The 17632-nt window shown below is 46.3% G+C and overlaps 1 protein-coding gene across 5 annotated transcripts in view; it reads right to left on the bottom strand.

Annotated features, from left to right (window-relative positions):
• The window catches only part of cacna1c (calcium channel, voltage-dependent, L type, alpha 1C subunit), a 1113964-nt gene that overhangs the window by 8440 nt on the left and 1087892 nt on the right, over positions 1–17632 (bottom strand). For all 5 annotated transcript variants that reach the window (XM_068050762.1, XM_068050758.1, XM_068050759.1 and 2 more), the window contains one exon: positions 16199–16320. In XM_068050762.1, the coding sequence (XP_067906863.1) occupies positions 16199–16320 (122 nt within the window). The remainder of the gene's footprint in view (positions 1–16198; positions 16321–17632) is intronic.

Genomic DNA, 17632 nt, shown 5'->3' on the forward strand with positions numbered 1-17632 from the left:
GTAGGCTGATGGGGTGGTAATTGGCCGGGTTGGACTTGCCCTGCTTTTTGTGTACAGGACATACCTGGGCAATTTTCCACATTGCAGGGTAGATGCCAGTGTTGTAGCTGTACTGGAACAGCTTGGCTAGGGGTGCGGCAAGTTCTGGAGCACAGGTTCTTCAGTACTGTTGCCGGAATATTGTCAGGGCCCATAGCTTTTTCAGTATCCAGTGCCTTCAGTCGTTTCTTGATATCACGCGGAGTGAATCGAATTGGCTGAAGTCTGGCATCTGTGATGCTAGGGACTTCAGGAGGAGGCCGAGATGGATCATCAACTCGGCACTTCTGGCTGAAGATTGTTGCAAATGCTTCAGCCTTACCTTTCGCACTGATGTGCTGGGCCCCCCCATCATTGAGGATGGGGATATTTGTGGAGCCACCTCCTCCAGTTAGTTGTTTAATTGTCCACCACCATTCACGGCTGGATGTGGCAGGACTGCAGAGCTTAGATCTGATCCATTGGTTATGGGATCGGTTAGTTCTGTCTATCGCATGCTGCTTACGCAGTTTGGCATGCAAGTAGTCCTGGGCTGTAGCTTCACCAAGTTGACACCTCATTTTTAGGTATGCTTGGTGCTGCTCCTGGCATGCCCTCCTGCACTCTTCATTGAACCAGGGTTGGTCCACTGCTTGATGGTAATGGTAGAGTGGGGGATATGTCGGGCCATGAGGTTACAGATTGTGGTTGAGTACAAAATTCTGCTGCTGCTGATGGCCCACAGCACCTCATGGATGCCCAGTTTTGCATTGCTAGATCTGTTTGAAATCTATCCCATTTAGCACGGTGATAATGCCACACAACACGATGGACGGTATCCTCAATGTGAAGGCGGGACTTCGTCTCCACAAGGACTGTGCAGTGGTCACTCCTACCAATACTGTCATGGACAGAAGCATCTGCGGCAGGCAGATTGTTGAGGTCGAGGTCAAGTATGTTTTCCCCTCGTGTTGGTTCCCCCAGCACCTGCCGCAGACCCAGTCTCGCAGCTATGTCCTTTAGGACTCGGCCAGCTCAGTCAGTAGTGGTGCTACCGAGCCACTCTTGGTGATGGCCATTGAAGTCCCCCACCCAGAGTACATTTTGTGCCCTTGCCACCCTCAGTGCTTCCTCCAAGTGGTGTTCAACATGGAGGAGTACTGAGTCATCAGCTGAGGGAGGGCGGTAGGTGGTAATCAGTAGGAGGTTACCTTGCCCATGTTTGACCTGATGCCATGAGACTTCATGGGGTCCGGAGTCGATGTTGAGGACTCCCAGGACAACTCCCTCCCGACTGTATACCACTGTGCCACCACCTCTGGTGGGTGGGACAGGACATACCCGGGGATGGTGATGGCAGTGTCTGGGACATTGTCTGTAAGGTATGATTCCGTGAGTATGACTATGTCAGGCTGTTGCTTGACTAGTCTGTGGGACAGCACTCTCAACTTTGGCACAAGCCCCCAGATGTTAGTAAGGAGGACTTTGCAGGGTTGACAGGGCTGGGTTTGCCGTTGTCGTTTCCGGTGCCTAGGTCGATGCCGGGTGGTCCGTCCGGTTTCATTCCTTTTTATTGACTTCGTAGCGGTTAGGTTCAACTGAGTGGTTTGCTAGGCCATTTCAGAGGGCCTGTAAGAGTTGCTGTGGGTCTGGAGTCACAGGTAGGCCAGACCAGGTAAGGACAGCAGATTTCCTTCCCCAAAGGACATTGGTGAACCAGATGGGTTTCTAACAACAATCAACAATGGTTTCATGGCCATCATTAGACTAGCTTTTAATTCCAGATTTATTAATTACATTCAAATTCCACCTTCTGCTGTGGTGGGATTCGAACCCACGTCCCCAGAGAAATACCCTGGGTCTCTGGGTTACTAGTCCAGTGATAATACCACTACGCCAAATTCTTAGAGTGTATACGGGATGGTTTTCTGGACCAATACGTTGAGGAACCAACTAGAGAACAGGCCATCCTAGACGCGGTATTGTGTAATGAGAGAGGAATAATTGACAATCTAGTGGTGTGAGACCCCTTGGGAACGAGCGACCATAACATGATAGAATTCGTCATCAAGATGGAAAGTGACGTAGTTGATTCTGAGACTAGGGTCCTGAATCTTAGTAAAGGAAACTACGAAGGTATGAGGCGTGAGTTGGCTATGACGGATTGGGAAACGTTAGTTAAAGGGACCACGGTGGATAGGCAATGGCAAACATTTAAAGAGCGCATGGATGAACTGCAACAATTGTTTCTCCCTGTCTGGTGCAAAAGTAAAATAGGAAAAGTAGCCAAACCATGGCTCACAAGGGAAATTAGAGATAGCATTAGATCTAAGGAAGAGGCATATAAATTTGCCAGAAAAAACAATAGACCTGAAGATTGGGAGCAGTTTAGAATTCAGCAAGGGAGGACCAAGGGATTGATTAAGAAGGGGTAAATAGAGTATGAGAGCAAGTTTGTGGGTAACATAAAAACTGTCTGTAAAAGTTTCTATAGGTATGTGAAGAGAAAAAATTGGTGAAGACAAATGTAGGTCCCTTACAGTCAGAAACAGGGGAATTTATTATGGGGAACAAAGAAATGACTGACCAACTAAATGCATACTTTGGTTCTCTCTTCACAAAGGAGGACACAAATATCATACCAGAAATGTTGGGGAACACAGGGCTTAGTGACAGAGAGGAACTGAATGAAATCAGTATGAGTAGAGAAATGATGTTGGGGAAATTGATGGGATTGAAGGCCAATAAATCCCCAGAGCCTGATGGTATGCATCCCAGAGTACTTAAGGAAGTGGCCCTAGAAATAGTGGATGCACTTCCAAGATTCTATGGACTCTGGAATAGTTCCTACAGACTGAAGGGTAGTTAATGTAACCCCACTATTTAAAAAGGGAGGTAGAGAGAAAGCAGGGAATTTTAGACCAGTCAGCCTGACGTCGGTAGTGGGGAAAATTCTGGAGTCCATTATCAAAGATTTTATAGCAGAGCACTTAGAGAACAGTGGTAGAATCAGGCAGAGTCAGCATGGATTTACGAAAGGGAAATCATGCTTGACAAATCTACTAGATTTCTTCGAGGATGTAACTATTAGAGTTGATGAGGGGGAGCCAGTGGATGTGGTTTATTTGGACTTTCAGAAGGCTTTCGACAAAGTCCCACATAAGAGATTAGCGTGTAAAATTAAAGCGCATGGGATTGGGGGTAGTGTATTGCGATGGATAGAAAATTGGTTGGCAGACAGGAAACAAAGAGTTGGAATAAATTGATCTTTTTCCGAATGGCAGGCAGTGACTAGTGAGGTACCGCGGGGAACGGTGCTAGGACCCCAGCTATTCACAGTATATATTAATGATTTAGATGAGGGAACTAAATGTAATATCTCCAATTTTGCAGATGACACAAAACTGGGTGGGAGGGTGAGTTGTGAGGAGGATGTGGAGTGGCTGCAGGGTGATTTGGACAAGTTGAGTGAATGGGTTAATGCATGGCAGATGCAGTATAATGTGGATAGATGTGAGGTAGCAAAAACAGGAATGCAGATTATTATCTGAACAGTTATAAACTGAGAGAGAGGAATATGCAGGGAGACTTGGGTGTTCTCGCACACCGGTCGCTGAAGGTAAGCATGCAGGTGCAACGGGCGGTAAAAAAGGCAAATGGTATGTTGGCCTTCATAGCGAGAGGATTTGAGTAATGGAGCAGGGATGTCTTGCTGCAATTATACAGAGGCCACACCTGGAATATTATGTGCAGTTTTGGTCTCTTTATCTGAGGAAGGATGTTCTTGCTATAGAGGGAGTGCAGCGAAGGTTTACCAGGCGGATGGCGGGACTGACGTATCAGGAGAGATTGAGTCGGTTAGGATTATATTTGCTGGAGCTCAGAAGAGTGAGGGGAGATCTCACAGAAACCTATAAAATTCTAACAGGACTTGACAGGGTAGATGCAGGAAGGATGTTCCCGATAGTGTGGGAGTCCAGAACCAGGGGTCATAGTCTAAGGATACGGGGTAAACCTTTCAGGACTGAGATGAGGAGAAATGTCTTCACCCAGAGAGTGGTGAGCCTGTGGAATTTGCTACCACAGAAAGCAGTAGAGGCCAAAACATTGTATGTTTTCAAGAAGGAGTTAGATATAGCTCTTGGGTCTAAAGGGATCAAAGGGTATGGGGAGAAAGCGGGAGTAGGTTACTGAGTTGGATGATCAGCCAAGATCATAATGAATGGCGGAGCAGGCTCAAAGGGCCGAATGGCCTACTCCTGCTCCTATTTTCTATGTTTCTATGTAAAACTAAATCTGGAATTGCACCCTCTCTCATTGGGCTTGTGACGTGCTGGCTAAAAAAGTTCTCTTAAATGCAATTCAAGAATTTTGTCCCTCTGTGCCCTTCACACTTTTTTGAATCCCAGTTGATATTAGGGTAGTTGAAATCCACAACTATTATTGCCCATTGCTTTTGCACTCAGAAATTTGCTGACATATTTGTTCTTCTATCTCCCTCTCACTATTTGGCAGTATATCGTACACTTCTAGTAGTATGGCTGCCCCTTTTTTATTTCTGAGCTCAACCCATATGGCCTTATTTGATGATTCATTTAGCATATCATCCCTCCTCAAAGCTGTTATTGATTCCTTAACCAATGATGCTACACCAGCTCCTTTTTTATCCCCCTCTTTATCCTGCCTGAAAATTCTATATCCAGGGATGTTGAGCTGCCATTTTTCCCCTCTTTAAGCCAAGTTTCCATTATAGCAATGACATCATGCTGCCATGTGTCGATCTACGCTCTCAGCTCAAGGGCTTTATTTGCTATACTCCTTGCATTTAAATAAATACTGTTGAACACTGCCAAATTCCTGTGCTCCACACTTTTTAACCTTTGCTTCTTCTGTCTTTCAGAGTCACTCGCTAATTTTCTGCCTCCCTTCCCTTCCCTGAATTTGTCCCATCTGAAACTGCCCTCAGGTTCCCATCCTCCTGCCAATCTAGTTTAAACCATCCCCAACAGCACTAACAAATCTGCCTGCAAGGCTACTCGTCCCAGTCCTGTTCAGGTGTCGTCCATCCAACTTGTACAGGTCCCACCTTCCCCAGAACCGGTCTCACTGTCCCAGAAATCTGAAGCCCTCCCTCCTGCACCATCTCTCCAGACATGCATTTATCTGGCATATTCTTCTATTTCTATACTCACTCGCACATGGCCTAGGGAGTAATCTGAAGATTACTACCTTTGAGGTCTTGCTTGCTAATCACTTTCCTAACTCCCTAAACTCAGCCTGCAGGACCTCATCCATTTTTCTACCTATATCATTGGTACCAATATGGATCACGACCTCTAGCTGTGCACCCTCGCCCTTCGGAATGCTCTGTAGCTGTTCGGTGATATCCATGACCCTTGCACCAGGGAGGCAACATACCATCCGGGAATCACATCTGTGACCACAGAAACGCCTGCCTGTTCCCCTAACTATAGAGTCCCTGAACACTATTGCTCTCCTGCCTTTTCTCCTCCCTCCCTGCATGGTACTTTGGTCATCACTCTCACTGCACTCTCTATGGGAACCCTCTCTCCATCGGTACTCAGAACTGGCCATTCAGTATGGCTCAGAGCCCTAGTGCTGTTGAGGACCTGCCAGCACTGATACATGCAGCTTCTTATGTCAAGGAGATGTTGGTAATGGCTGGAGAGACCAGCAGTGCCTTATCTCTCTCTTTGTCCTTGCAGGAGAAATGGGCTCACAATGCCCACAAAAGGGCCCAGACAGGAGGAGGGGTCCCCATCCTTCACATCGTCACCACCATGGAAGAGGGAACCCTGGAGACTGCCAGAGTTGCTGACCATGAGCACATCAGGAAAGGCAAGATGGGCATCCCTTGTGGGGAGACTGAATAGAAACTGGAAAGCTAAAATTAAGTGGGTGCATTGCACTCCTTCCTGTCCAACAGGATGCTGAAGATTCAGCTGCATTGGGAGGCCTCAACATTGCGGAGGCTTCTGCTCTCTAAGGCTTGTTCTCATGAACTCTTGTGTCTCCTGCAGGTTCAGATGTGGAGGCACAAAGACAAATTCCTGTGTCTTCACTGGGAGAAACGCTACCAGAAGACACCTCAGAATAAGCACCATCACACCTTACAAGTGCACCATCCACCAGCTCAGATACAGTCACTTTGGTGGATCCTCTTATCTGCATAGATAGGGTGGCACTGGGTGAGAAGCATGTCACAAGTGAGTAGGAGGAGGAGGAGGCAGATGCAGCTGGAAGATGGAGGAAAGACACAGCCCTGCTCAGCTGGGCACAGATGCAGGGCCTCGGGAGTCACAAGAAAGGAGGCTGTACTTAGACGAGCAGCAACAGATGTGTTCCCATATGTCAGTTACCTGAGGCAGTGCGTGGTTATGGGCTGAGAATGGAAGGGTCCATTCAGCTCATGTCCACCACCAGGGCTCAGGGCTTTGAGTGCATGAGCTCCTCCGCTGAGAGTTGCCAACCTCATAGAGAGCCCTATGTGGCAGCACTCATGGAGTGCATGCAGGAACTGCGCACTGATGTTCACAGAATGCAGGCCATGCTATGTAGCCCACGCTATGTAGCCTTGATCGGTCGGTGGCGCTGATGGCGCAGAGATCTTTGGAGGAAATGCCAGTTGCATCCCAGCTCGTGGTCCTCTCCAGCCATCCAGAGTGCCAGCTAAAGGCTGAGGTAGCCACCGAGGAGGATGAGGATGACATCCCTCATGAGGCACCATCGTCATTAATGGCCTCCTTGACCCCTCTGATTGAGGGACTATTTGTGCAGCAGGGCCCAGTTACGGAGGCCGCCCCTGCATTGATGCCCGTGCAGCAGCCATTGGAGGTGCCCACCTGGCACCTGCATGCGAGAACGACTGCCACATGCGTCTTAGCTATGAGCAGAGAAATGAACAGGTTGCCTCCACCTCATCCGAGGCCACAAGGGGAGCACCGCATAGAGGTGGCCGAGAGTGGAGGGCACCGCATCAGGCGAAGCACTGAGTGGGTCCCTGTGGTCTGTTTCACCTGTAACTCAATTGACACATAATGCCGGATGTGTGAGCTTCCATTTTTTAATGGCGGAACAATAAAAGAGGGATGAAGTGGTGAAGGGGAAAAAAGGTCCTTGGACGGACACAGTGAAACCTTTGGCCAATTGTGTATCCTTCATTGAAGGTAAGAGTGGATCTATTTCAGGCTGTGTCTTCAATGGAAGTGTTCTTATAATCAGCTCAAAGTGAGTTCTAGACCATGCCATCCTCCTGGGTTAGAAGGGCTCAGCTAAAACATGCCTGGACCAGATAATCCCTGATGTTGATGGTATCCTGATGAGACCCACGAGTCCTTCACTGGGTCTGGGCACCTCCCTGTGCGGCCGGGGCACCGCTGTGTTCTACAGTTCTACATCCTCCTCTCTTCCACATCCTGTTCCTCCTCTTCCTCGAATGTGCTGTGTCGTTCCAGGGTCTCACCCTCTTCAAGGTCCACACCTCTCTGGAGGGGCATGTTATGGAGAGCGCAGCAGACCACTACCATGCACGGTACCCTTGCAGGAATGTACTGCAGGGCATCACCCAACCTGTCCAAGCACTGGAACCACATCCTCAGAGGCCCGATTGTCTGTTCAACGATGGTTTTTGTGAGCAGATAGCTTCGGTTGTAGCACCTCTGTGTCTCTGTCTCGGGGTCTCAAAAAGGGGTGAGCAGCCATCTCTTCAAGGGATATCCCTATCCCCCAGAATTGAACTACGTAATTTGGGGGGTGGAATGAAGAGCTGCGGTTGCCTGGACTGGTGGAGGATGAAGGAGTCATGGCAGCTGTCAGCAAAGCAAGCGCACACATAGAGGAAGCTCTTGTGATCGCAGACCTGTTGAACCTTGAGGGAGTGGAAGCCCTTCCAGTTGATGAATCTTACTGGACGATCACTGGTTGTCTTTATGGCCACACAGTTGCAATCAATGATGCCCTGCACTGGAGGGAATCCAGGGATGAAGGTGAAACCTACCGCCCTTTGTGTCTGCGAGGCTGCAGCTGTCTGGAATTGAATGCACTGCCCAGCTCTCGCAAATAGGGCATTAGTAACCTCTGAGATGCAGTGGTGTGCAGCTGTTTGCGAGATGCCAACAAGGTACACAGCTGATACTTGGAAGGAGACTGAGGCAAAGAACTTCAAGGCCACGGTGACTTTGACAGCAACTGGCAGAGCATGGCAAGCAGTACTGTGAGGTGTGAGGTCTTTGGCGATGAGAGCACAAATCTCTGTGAACATCTGCCTGGAGAGTCGCAGCCTCCTACAGCACTGGTTCTCCGACATGTCCAGGTAGCTCCGTCTTTGGTGATATAGATAATGCTGAGGGAATGGCCTCCATTGCCTTCCTGTCCCTTGTCCCTCTCCTCTGCCCTCCTCGTGCCCAGGGCTCAGCCCTTCCAGTGTTGGATGTTGCTTCTCATTGTCACTGGACCCAAAATCTGATGGTCATGCTCCCATTACCAGCTGTTGCCTTCCTTGTGCTCAGGTGGCCTCCAAGTTGTGCCTGGAAGCCTTGCCCCTTCCTCTTATGCAAGAAACATTTGCACCATAAAAAAGTCAGATAATGACCATCTCCAACAAGAGAGAATCAAGCCATCTCCCCATGACATCCAATGGCATTACCATCACTGAATCCCCCACCATCAACATCCTCGGGGGGTTACCATTGATCAGAAACTTAACTGGCCCCACCATATTAATACTGTGGCTACAAGAGCAGGTCAGAGGCTGGGAATTCAGCAGCAAGTAACTCATCTCCTGACTCCCCAAAGCTTGTCCACCATCTACAAGGCACAAGTCAGGAGTGTGATGGAATACTCTCCATTTGCCTGGATGGGTACAGCTCCAACAACACTCAAGAAGCTCGACACCATCCAGGACAAAGCAACCCGCTTAATCGGCACCCCATCCACCACCTTCAACATTCACTCCTTCCATCACTGGAGCACAGTGGCAGCAGTGTGGACCACTGCCGCAACGCACCACACCTCCTTTGACAGCACCTTCCAAACCCACAATCTCTACCACCTAGAAGGACAAGGGCAGCAGATGCATGGGAACCCCACCACCTGCAAGTTCCCTTCCAAGTCACACACCATCCTAACTTGGAAGTATAACACCATTCCTTCACTGTTGCTGGGTCAAAAACCTGGAACTCCCTTTCTAACAGCGCTGTGGGTGTACCTACACCAGATAGACTGAAGTAGTTCTAACCTGTCAAGCCACCTCAGAATCCTATATGTTTCAATAAGATCACCTCATTCTTCTAAACTCCAATGAGTATAGGCCCAACCTGTTCAACCTTTCCTCATAAGACAACTCCTTCATCCCAGAATCTACCTATTGAATCTTCTCTGAACTGCCTCCAATGCAAGTATATCCCTCCTTAAATAAGGAGACCATAACTTGTCTCTAGGTGTGGTGTCACCAATGCCTTGTACAGCTGTAGCAAGATTTCACTATTTTTATACTCTGTCTCCCTTGTAATAAAGGCCAACATTCCATTTGCTTTCCTGATTACCTGGAGTCATAGTGTCATAAAGACACAGAAGGCGGCCATTTGGCCCATTGAGTCCATGTCAGCAATCCAATCAGTCCCATTTCTCTGCTCTATCCCCGTAGCCCTGTAAGTTTATTTCCCTCAAGTGACCATCCAATTTCCTTTGAAATGCTAACTTTTTGTGATTCATGTACGAGGATACCCAGATCCCTCTGTATTGCAACATTCTATAGTTTCTATCCATTTAAATAATATTTTGCTTTTCTATTCTTCCTATCAAAGTGGATAATCTCATATTTTCCCACATTATACTCCACCTGCCAAATTTTTGCCCACTCACTTAATGTATCTATATCCCATTGCAAACTCTTTGTGTCCTTCGCAGTAGCAAGAAAGGATCTTGGCTCAGAAAATCAGGAAGTAGAATTAGTATGAGTGGAGATTTGGAATAACAAGGGTCAGAAAATACTGGGTTTATTTTATAGGCCCCCACAGGGCAGAGCATTAAGCAGGAAGTAATTGGAGCTTGTAAAAAAGGCAATGCAATAATCATGGAGAGCTTTAATCTTCATATAGACTGGACAAATCAAATTGGCAAAAGGTAGTCTTGGATGTTGAGTTTGTAGAATGCTTTCATGACAGTTTTCTGGAGCAATACATTGTGGCACCAACTAAGGATAAAGCTATTTTAGATCTAACATTGTGTAATGAGACATGGTTACTTAGTAACCTCACAGTAAAAATCCTCTGGAAAAAGTGATCAGAATACAATTGAATTCCACATTAAATTTGAGAAGGGCATACTTCAGTCCCAAACAAGAATCTTAAACTTAAACAAAGGTATGAGAGGCGAACTGGTTAAGCTTGATTGGATAGACAGACTAAAAGGTGTGGCGGTAAATAAACGGTGCAAAACATTGAAAGAAACGATTCAAAATATTCATCAAAAATACATTCAATTAAAAAACAAATACATTTAATCATCCGTGGCAAACTAGAGAAGTGAAGGACAGCATTAGATTTTTTAAAAAGACTTATAATGTTGTAAAGAATAGTAGTAAGTCTGAGGATTGGGAGAGTTTTAGAAACCAGCAAAGGATGACCAAATCCTTGATAAAAAGGGAAAGAATAGAATGAGAATAAACTATCCAGGAATATAAAACATAAATATAAAGAACAATTGTAAGAGCTTTTGCAAGTATATAAAAAGGAGAGTATCTAAAGTAAATGTTAGTCCCTTAGAGTCAGAGACAGGTGAAATGATCATAGGGAATGAGAAGACGTTGAAAAAATATTTTGTGTCTGTCTTCACAGTAGATACAGGGTAATTTGTTTTGGAGGGGGACTAATAAGAGTGAGAAACGTAATATCAGCAGAGAAAAAGTATTGGAGAAACTTAAGGGATTAAAAGCCAACAAATCCCCTGGACCTGACAGCCTACAACATAAGGTTCTAAAAGAGGTAGCTGCAGAGATGGTGGAAGCACTGGTGATGATTTTCCAAAATTCCCTAGATTCTAGAACAGTCCCAGCAGATTGAAAGTTAGCAAATGTAACACTGCTATTCAAGAAAGGAGGAAGAGAGAAAACAGGGAGCAAAAGGTCTGTTGTTAGCCTGACAACAGTCAACGGGAAAATGCTGGAATCTATTATTAAAGAAGATTTAATGCAGTTAGAAAATCATAGTATGAGCAGACAAAGTCAACATGGCTTTACAAAGGGGAAATAGTTTTTGACAAATTTATTATAGTTTTTTTGATGTAACCAATAGGTTAAATAAAGGGCGACCAGTAGATGTAGTTTACTTGGATTTAAAAAAAGCATTTGATAAGGTGCTACACAAAAGGTTAGAAGCAAGATAAGGGCTCATGGGGTTGGGGGTAATATATTAGCATGGATGGAAGATTGGTTAACAGGCAGAAGTTGGCAGGCTGTAACTAGTGGAGTGTGCCAAGTATCAGTGCTGGGGCCTCAGCTATTTACAGTCTATATTAATGATTTAGACAAAGAGATCGAGAGTAATGTATCCAAGTTTGCTGACGATGCAAAGCCAGTTGAGAATGTAAGCTGTACGGAGGATTCAAAGAGGCTGCAAAGAGATACAGACATGTTAAGTGAATGAGCAACAAAGTGGTAGATGGACTATAATGTGGGAAAGTGTGAGGTTGTTCAATTTGCAAGTAGGAATAGAAAAGCAGAATATTTTTTAAAAAGCGTGGAACTTCTAAATGTTGATGTTTAGAGAGATTTGGGTGTACTTGTACAAGGAACACAGAAAGATAACATGCAAGTAGAGCTCGGAATTAGGAAGGCAAATGGCCTGTTGGTCTTTATGCAAGGGGATTGGAGTATAAGAATGAGGAAACCTTGCTACAATTGTACAGGGCTTTGGTGAAGCCACACCTGGAGTATTGTGCACAGTCTTGGTCTCCATAGCTGAATTTTGCCACTTACCTGGCAGCCCCGCCATCGGGGGCCGTAAGCGGAAGGTGACCCTGATTCAGCAGGCGGTGGGACATGGGGCGGTATATTGCCGGCAGCAGCCAATTAAGAGGCCATTGCTGGGGCCACCTTCCGATTAATGATGGCAGTCCACCTCCAAGAACTGCTGGGCTAATCAGAGGGCCAGCAGCTTGGCAGCTTCAGCAGCGGCACTACTAGTGGTGGCCAGTGCTGAGGCTGCAGCTCCAGGGAGAGGGTGGCTCAATGGCAGCGTGCCCTTGAAGACTGATGAGTTGGGTTGGAGGAAGCTGGGGCCTGGTAACCAGGCCCCGGTGGTCAGTGTGGGGGGAGGTGGTCATGGAGCTCTAGCAGCGCCATTGCTGCAAGGGTGACCCCCGCCAGGGGCCCCTTTGTGGGCCATGGAGTGACCATCAAGGAACCTGCTGGGAGGTCGCCTGGGTTTACTTGGTGGTCTCTCCACGTGGCGGCGGGCCCTCCCGACATGTGTAAAATACCTGCGGAGGTGGAACATGGCCCTGAATTGGCCACTTAAATGGCTCAATTGGCCGCCTTGTGGGCGGCTGAGTTGCCAAATTTCCTGCAGATGGCAATATGACAGGGCAGCGGAAAGTTATCAGGCTCCCCTCTCAATGCCTCCCTCTGCCATTCTGCCAGCCCTCCCACCTCCAAGCCTGTCGCCAATGGGCCAGGAAAATTCAGACGGTTCAATTGAAGCATTCAAAAGGGATTTAGACTGTTAGATAAAAAGGAAGAATGTGCAGGGTTATGGGGAGAAGGCGAGGGAATGGCATTAGGTGAATTGCTCTTTCAGGGAGCAGGTGCAGAGATGATGGGCCAAATGGCCTCCTTCTGCGCTGTAACAATTCTATGATTCCGATTATGTGAGAGATTGTTTCTCCTGGCTGGAGAGTCTAGAACACAGGGCCACAGTCTCAGGATAACGGGTCATTTAGGATTGAGATGAGGATAAATTTCTCCTTTCAGAGGTCTGACTTTTATCTCTCCCAGTGACGGGAGAAAAAAAATGGCAGCCCACACACCGCTATGCTGCCGCGATCTAATGCGCAGCGGCTCATTTCCATATGCAGGGCAGTCCTCCCCCCATCCCCCCCCAAATCACGGGGCAGGGGTGGGCTCTGCGACACCAGCAACAGCGTCAGCTGCCTCTGCACAGGTGCTGGTACCATTTCTAAAGGGCTACCAGACCTGCACAGAGAGTACAAAGTTCAATCCCGGAACCCCACCCTCCGTTACACTCTACATAAATGTGTGACCCGTCCCCTCCAATACAAAGAAAATAAATGGTAGCCCCATTCCCCTCCTCCCACAAACACTTCAATTGAATCGTTCACCTCTCCCCCCACAACTGCACAAAGTGCAGGGGTCACCCCTTCCCACCCTTCTACACTAGAAATGCAGAGTTGACCCCCCCCCCCCCCCCCCCCCAAAACTACACTAAAAATCCCAAGTTCCTCCCTTCTCCACCTCGGTGGTGCCAGCTTTTCCTGGACGGGAAAGTGAAGGTGTGTGAGTGCCAACTGTCACAGGGAAGATCGCAGATAGCCAGTAAGTTCGCGGGAATGATATGTTAATTTATTCATGTCCTTTATTTCAATATTTAAAGTTGTGTCCCGTTGTCAAGCAGCAGGGGATCCGCCACGGAGCCTTGCCGCCGGCGGGAAGATCGGGCCCGGCAATCCCGGCATCGGGCCTCGTGGCAGGCCACTGCTGCTGCGATCTTCCGGCCCACCTGCCACGGAGCCCAATGTCGGGAGTTCAGCAAAATTCAGCTCAGAGGGTTGTGAATTTTTGGAATTGTCTACCCCAGAGGATTGTGGATGCTCCACCGTTGAGTACATTTAAGGCTGAGGTAGACAGATTTTTGGTCACTTGGCATCAAGGGATATGGGGAGTAGGCAAGAAAGTGGAGTTGAGGCAGAAGATGAGCCATGATTGTCCTGAATGGCAGGGCAGGCTCAAGGGGCCATAAGGTATACTCCTGCTCCTATTTCTTATGTTCAGTTCTTAAATTTCAGATACAAGGGCCTGATTTTAACTCTGTATAAGTGAATGGGTTTTTTGAGTGACTTAAAAATCGGGTTCATAATATTGGCAAGTGTAGTGATGGAGGTTAAGTTGACTTTAGGTTATAAAGCATCACAACTAAAGTTTTGGTTGCACAAATTTTAATGACCAGTTGCTGCACCATTATTAGTTGTCACAAAGCATTTGTTGGGATGAATTAAGTAAGGAACATCAGTTTTTTAAAAAAACTATTGTATGTCTGTTCGTCTTGTCAGCTATCTGACAAAACCAAGCAAAACTGGGGCTGACAGACTTCAGTGTCTGCCTAAACATGCAGTTTAATTCCTTTAATTAATTATTTACATTCCCGTTCAATATTCATCAAATGTAGATATGGTTGGAATTTCAAGTGATGAACAATACAAGGGGGCCAATTTTTATTTCCCTACGACCCCTTTTTTTGATGTGAACAGGGTGGCAGTGGGATGAAAACTGAAAAAAATAAAGGGAACTCAATGTTGGAGGCCTGTCTGTTGCAATTTTTGAATGGGTCCTGATTTAGATGTTTAGTATTCCTTCCCAAAACTACCGAGGGTCTAATTAATATATTGAAGTGAGGGTTCTATGACACTGTTAAAACCTAAATACCATTTTTGTGTCAATCTACTGCCATCATTGCTTCCTCAATCAGGCATAAACCATGGGGAGCACAGGTCAGGAAGTGACCATTTGCAGTTCTACACAAAGGGGTTAGCGAATCAAACTATTAAAGATGAAAGCAAATATGGCAATGACTTTTTTTCATTATTTTTGGAACTTTTAAGGCTTAAAGATTTCCTTGAGTTGAAGTCCCTTCTGCTTGCTCTTTATGTTTCCTTCCCACTTCAGACTGTTGCTCCATTGACTTTCCTATCCTTTTCAGCCCTCTTCATTAAGGTGCTGGAGCAGGCCCAGTTCAGTCTGTATTTCCCACTCTCCCAAATGGAAAGCTGTGAGTGTGATTAATGCTGGCAATTCACTTCCTGTATTTAAACAAGGCCTAGTCATGAAACTCAATTGGGCCTTCCAGCGCTGTCATTGTGTGGCCGGAGTTCATACCTTGCTCACTGCCCACCCACCACCTGATGTACCAATTTAAAGAAATGTATGTAATATACTGTTAAGCAGAATTCTACTGGGAAAAAAGTTTGCTGAGTTTCACCTTTTGAATCTTTATCAATGTTGATAAATAAGAGAGAAGACACTAAACCACAGCCACTCTAATAGATCACAGAATTGTTACAGCGTAGAAGGAGGCCATTCAGCACCGGCTCTCCGAAAAAGCAATTCACCTAATGCCATTCCCCCGCCTTTTCCCTGTACCCCTACACATTCTTCCTTTTCATATAACAGTATAAATCCCTTTTGAATGTTTCAATTGAACCTGCCTCCACCACACTATGACACCATTGCACTACAAAGGCCAAATGATTTGCTCTCATTCATTTGGTGGCAACAAAAAAACAGAAAGTAATTTGAAAGCAACACTAAACCAACACTATGTGCTAAATAAAACCAATCTCTTCCACACAAGCATACTGGAGCACACTGATAGACAAAACAATCTTTTCTTGGAGCTGTTTTAAACAACAAAAGAACAAAGAACAGTACAGCACAGGAACAGGCCATTCGGCCCTCCAAGCCTGCGCCGATCTTGATGCCTGCCTAAACTAACACCTTCTGCACTTCCGGGGCCCATATCCCTCTATTCCCTTCCTATTCATGTATTTGTCAAGATGTCTCTTAAATGTCGCTATCGTATCTGCTTCCACCACCTCCCCTGGCAGCAAGTTCCAGGCACTCACCACCCTCTGTGTAAAAAAACTTGCCTCGCATATCCCCTCTAAACTTTGCCCCTCGCACCTTAAACCTATGTCCCCTAGTAACTGACTCTTCCACCCTGGGAAAAAGCTTCTGACTATCCACTCTGTCCATGCCGCTCATAACTTTGTAAACCTCTATCATGTCGCCCCTCCACCTCTGTCGTTCCAGTGAAAACAATCCGAGTTTTTCCAACCTCTCCTCATAGCTAATGCCCTCCAGACATTTGTTTAAAGCTACAGTATAAGTTTGGCACAGAAGTAATAGTAATCATTTGAAACTTTCTGTTACCTGGTGCTGAATTAAATGTAATGGTAGTGCTGTCCTCTGAGAGAGTGGAGTTGTGCAAGGAACATCCGAGCCCTGATTCTTCTGTCTCTTTAGGCACTCCAGGTGAAATGATGATCTTCTCCCTTCAAGAAGCAAGGCACATTAAACAAGGATATGTAAGAAGTTACTGAAATATTACTAAGCCCGATGAGGACATATATTGATTGCCAGTTTTTTGATAAGACCAGAATCAACAATCATTAGACACTGTTTCACTTTTTTTTGTCCAGTTTTCCACCTTTTTCTCTTCTGAAAACAGTAGCTTATATTGGTGTACAGTTTCACCAATGCGAGAAACCTCTTGTATCTCTCGGAAGTAACGATTCTTCATGAGTGAGTCTAGTATGTTGGGGAGAGGGTCACATCGGCCAAACCCATTCTCAGTCAACATCCATACACATGCACTTTCCAGCAGAAGGTACCACTGTCTTGGCTAATCATATCAGCTAAGTCAACAGAAACTCTTGATATGCTTTAACTATTTTGTTAAAGAAGAAATTTCCAAAGTTAGTTCACAGGAAAGTCTGATGATGTAGTTTGTGATGCAATAATTTAATTGTGTTACTGATTATGCATATCTGTACAAAATTATTGTTCTTCGTTCTAAAGACCATGCAAAAAATTTAATCCTTTGTGACAACTCCACATTGTAAAACACAGATTGTTCTGCAGTACCTATCTGTCATTACAAGGTGGCACATGGCAATAAGTTTTCAAAATCTACTTCTTCAGGAACAAAGGCTGAGTTCGACAACCCCCCCCCAAAACGGGTGCAGAGATTGCGATGTGCAATTAACCTGCATCTGTTGCTTCCGATGCAGGCAGGCAGCATGCAAATCCATGCTGTCTGCTCATAACCATGATTGTAGCATGCAGCTAGCACTAACCATACTGTTGAGTGGCTGCACACCTCAGCAGAGGCCCAAAAGTGAGAGAGGCTATCACCAGTTAAAGCTGGTCTGCACTTCTAAAGGGAAGTGTATTGTGGCTGGAGCAGATGCTGGAAGTCAATCTACAACTGATTCTGACCTGGGAAAGACACAAGAATGGCACACCATGGGAGACAGAGTGGGCTCCAAGATTTTCCGATGCTGCACTAGAAGCCTTGCTAGATGAGGTACAGAAGCAGAGAGATGTGGTCTATCTGGGGGAGGCCCTCCAGATAACTTCTGGGAATGCAATGGGAGCTGATAGACGTGGCGGTCAATGCCAGAAGTCAACCCCGAGGGTGTGGATGCACTGCCACCAAAAGTTCAGACCTCACACAAGTGATCACGATTACTGAATGCATCTTCAAATGCTACATCCCACTAACTGCATCACTATCCTCAGACACTGCTCAATGCACCACACGCTCATCACTCAACTGCCAGCAATCTCTATAAATCAGGACTC

This window comes from Heterodontus francisci, chromosome 18 (genome assembly GCF_036365525.1).
Source record: "Heterodontus francisci isolate sHetFra1 chromosome 18, sHetFra1.hap1, whole genome shotgun sequence".
Taxonomy (NCBI): domain Eukaryota; kingdom Metazoa; phylum Chordata; class Chondrichthyes; order Heterodontiformes; family Heterodontidae; genus Heterodontus; species Heterodontus francisci.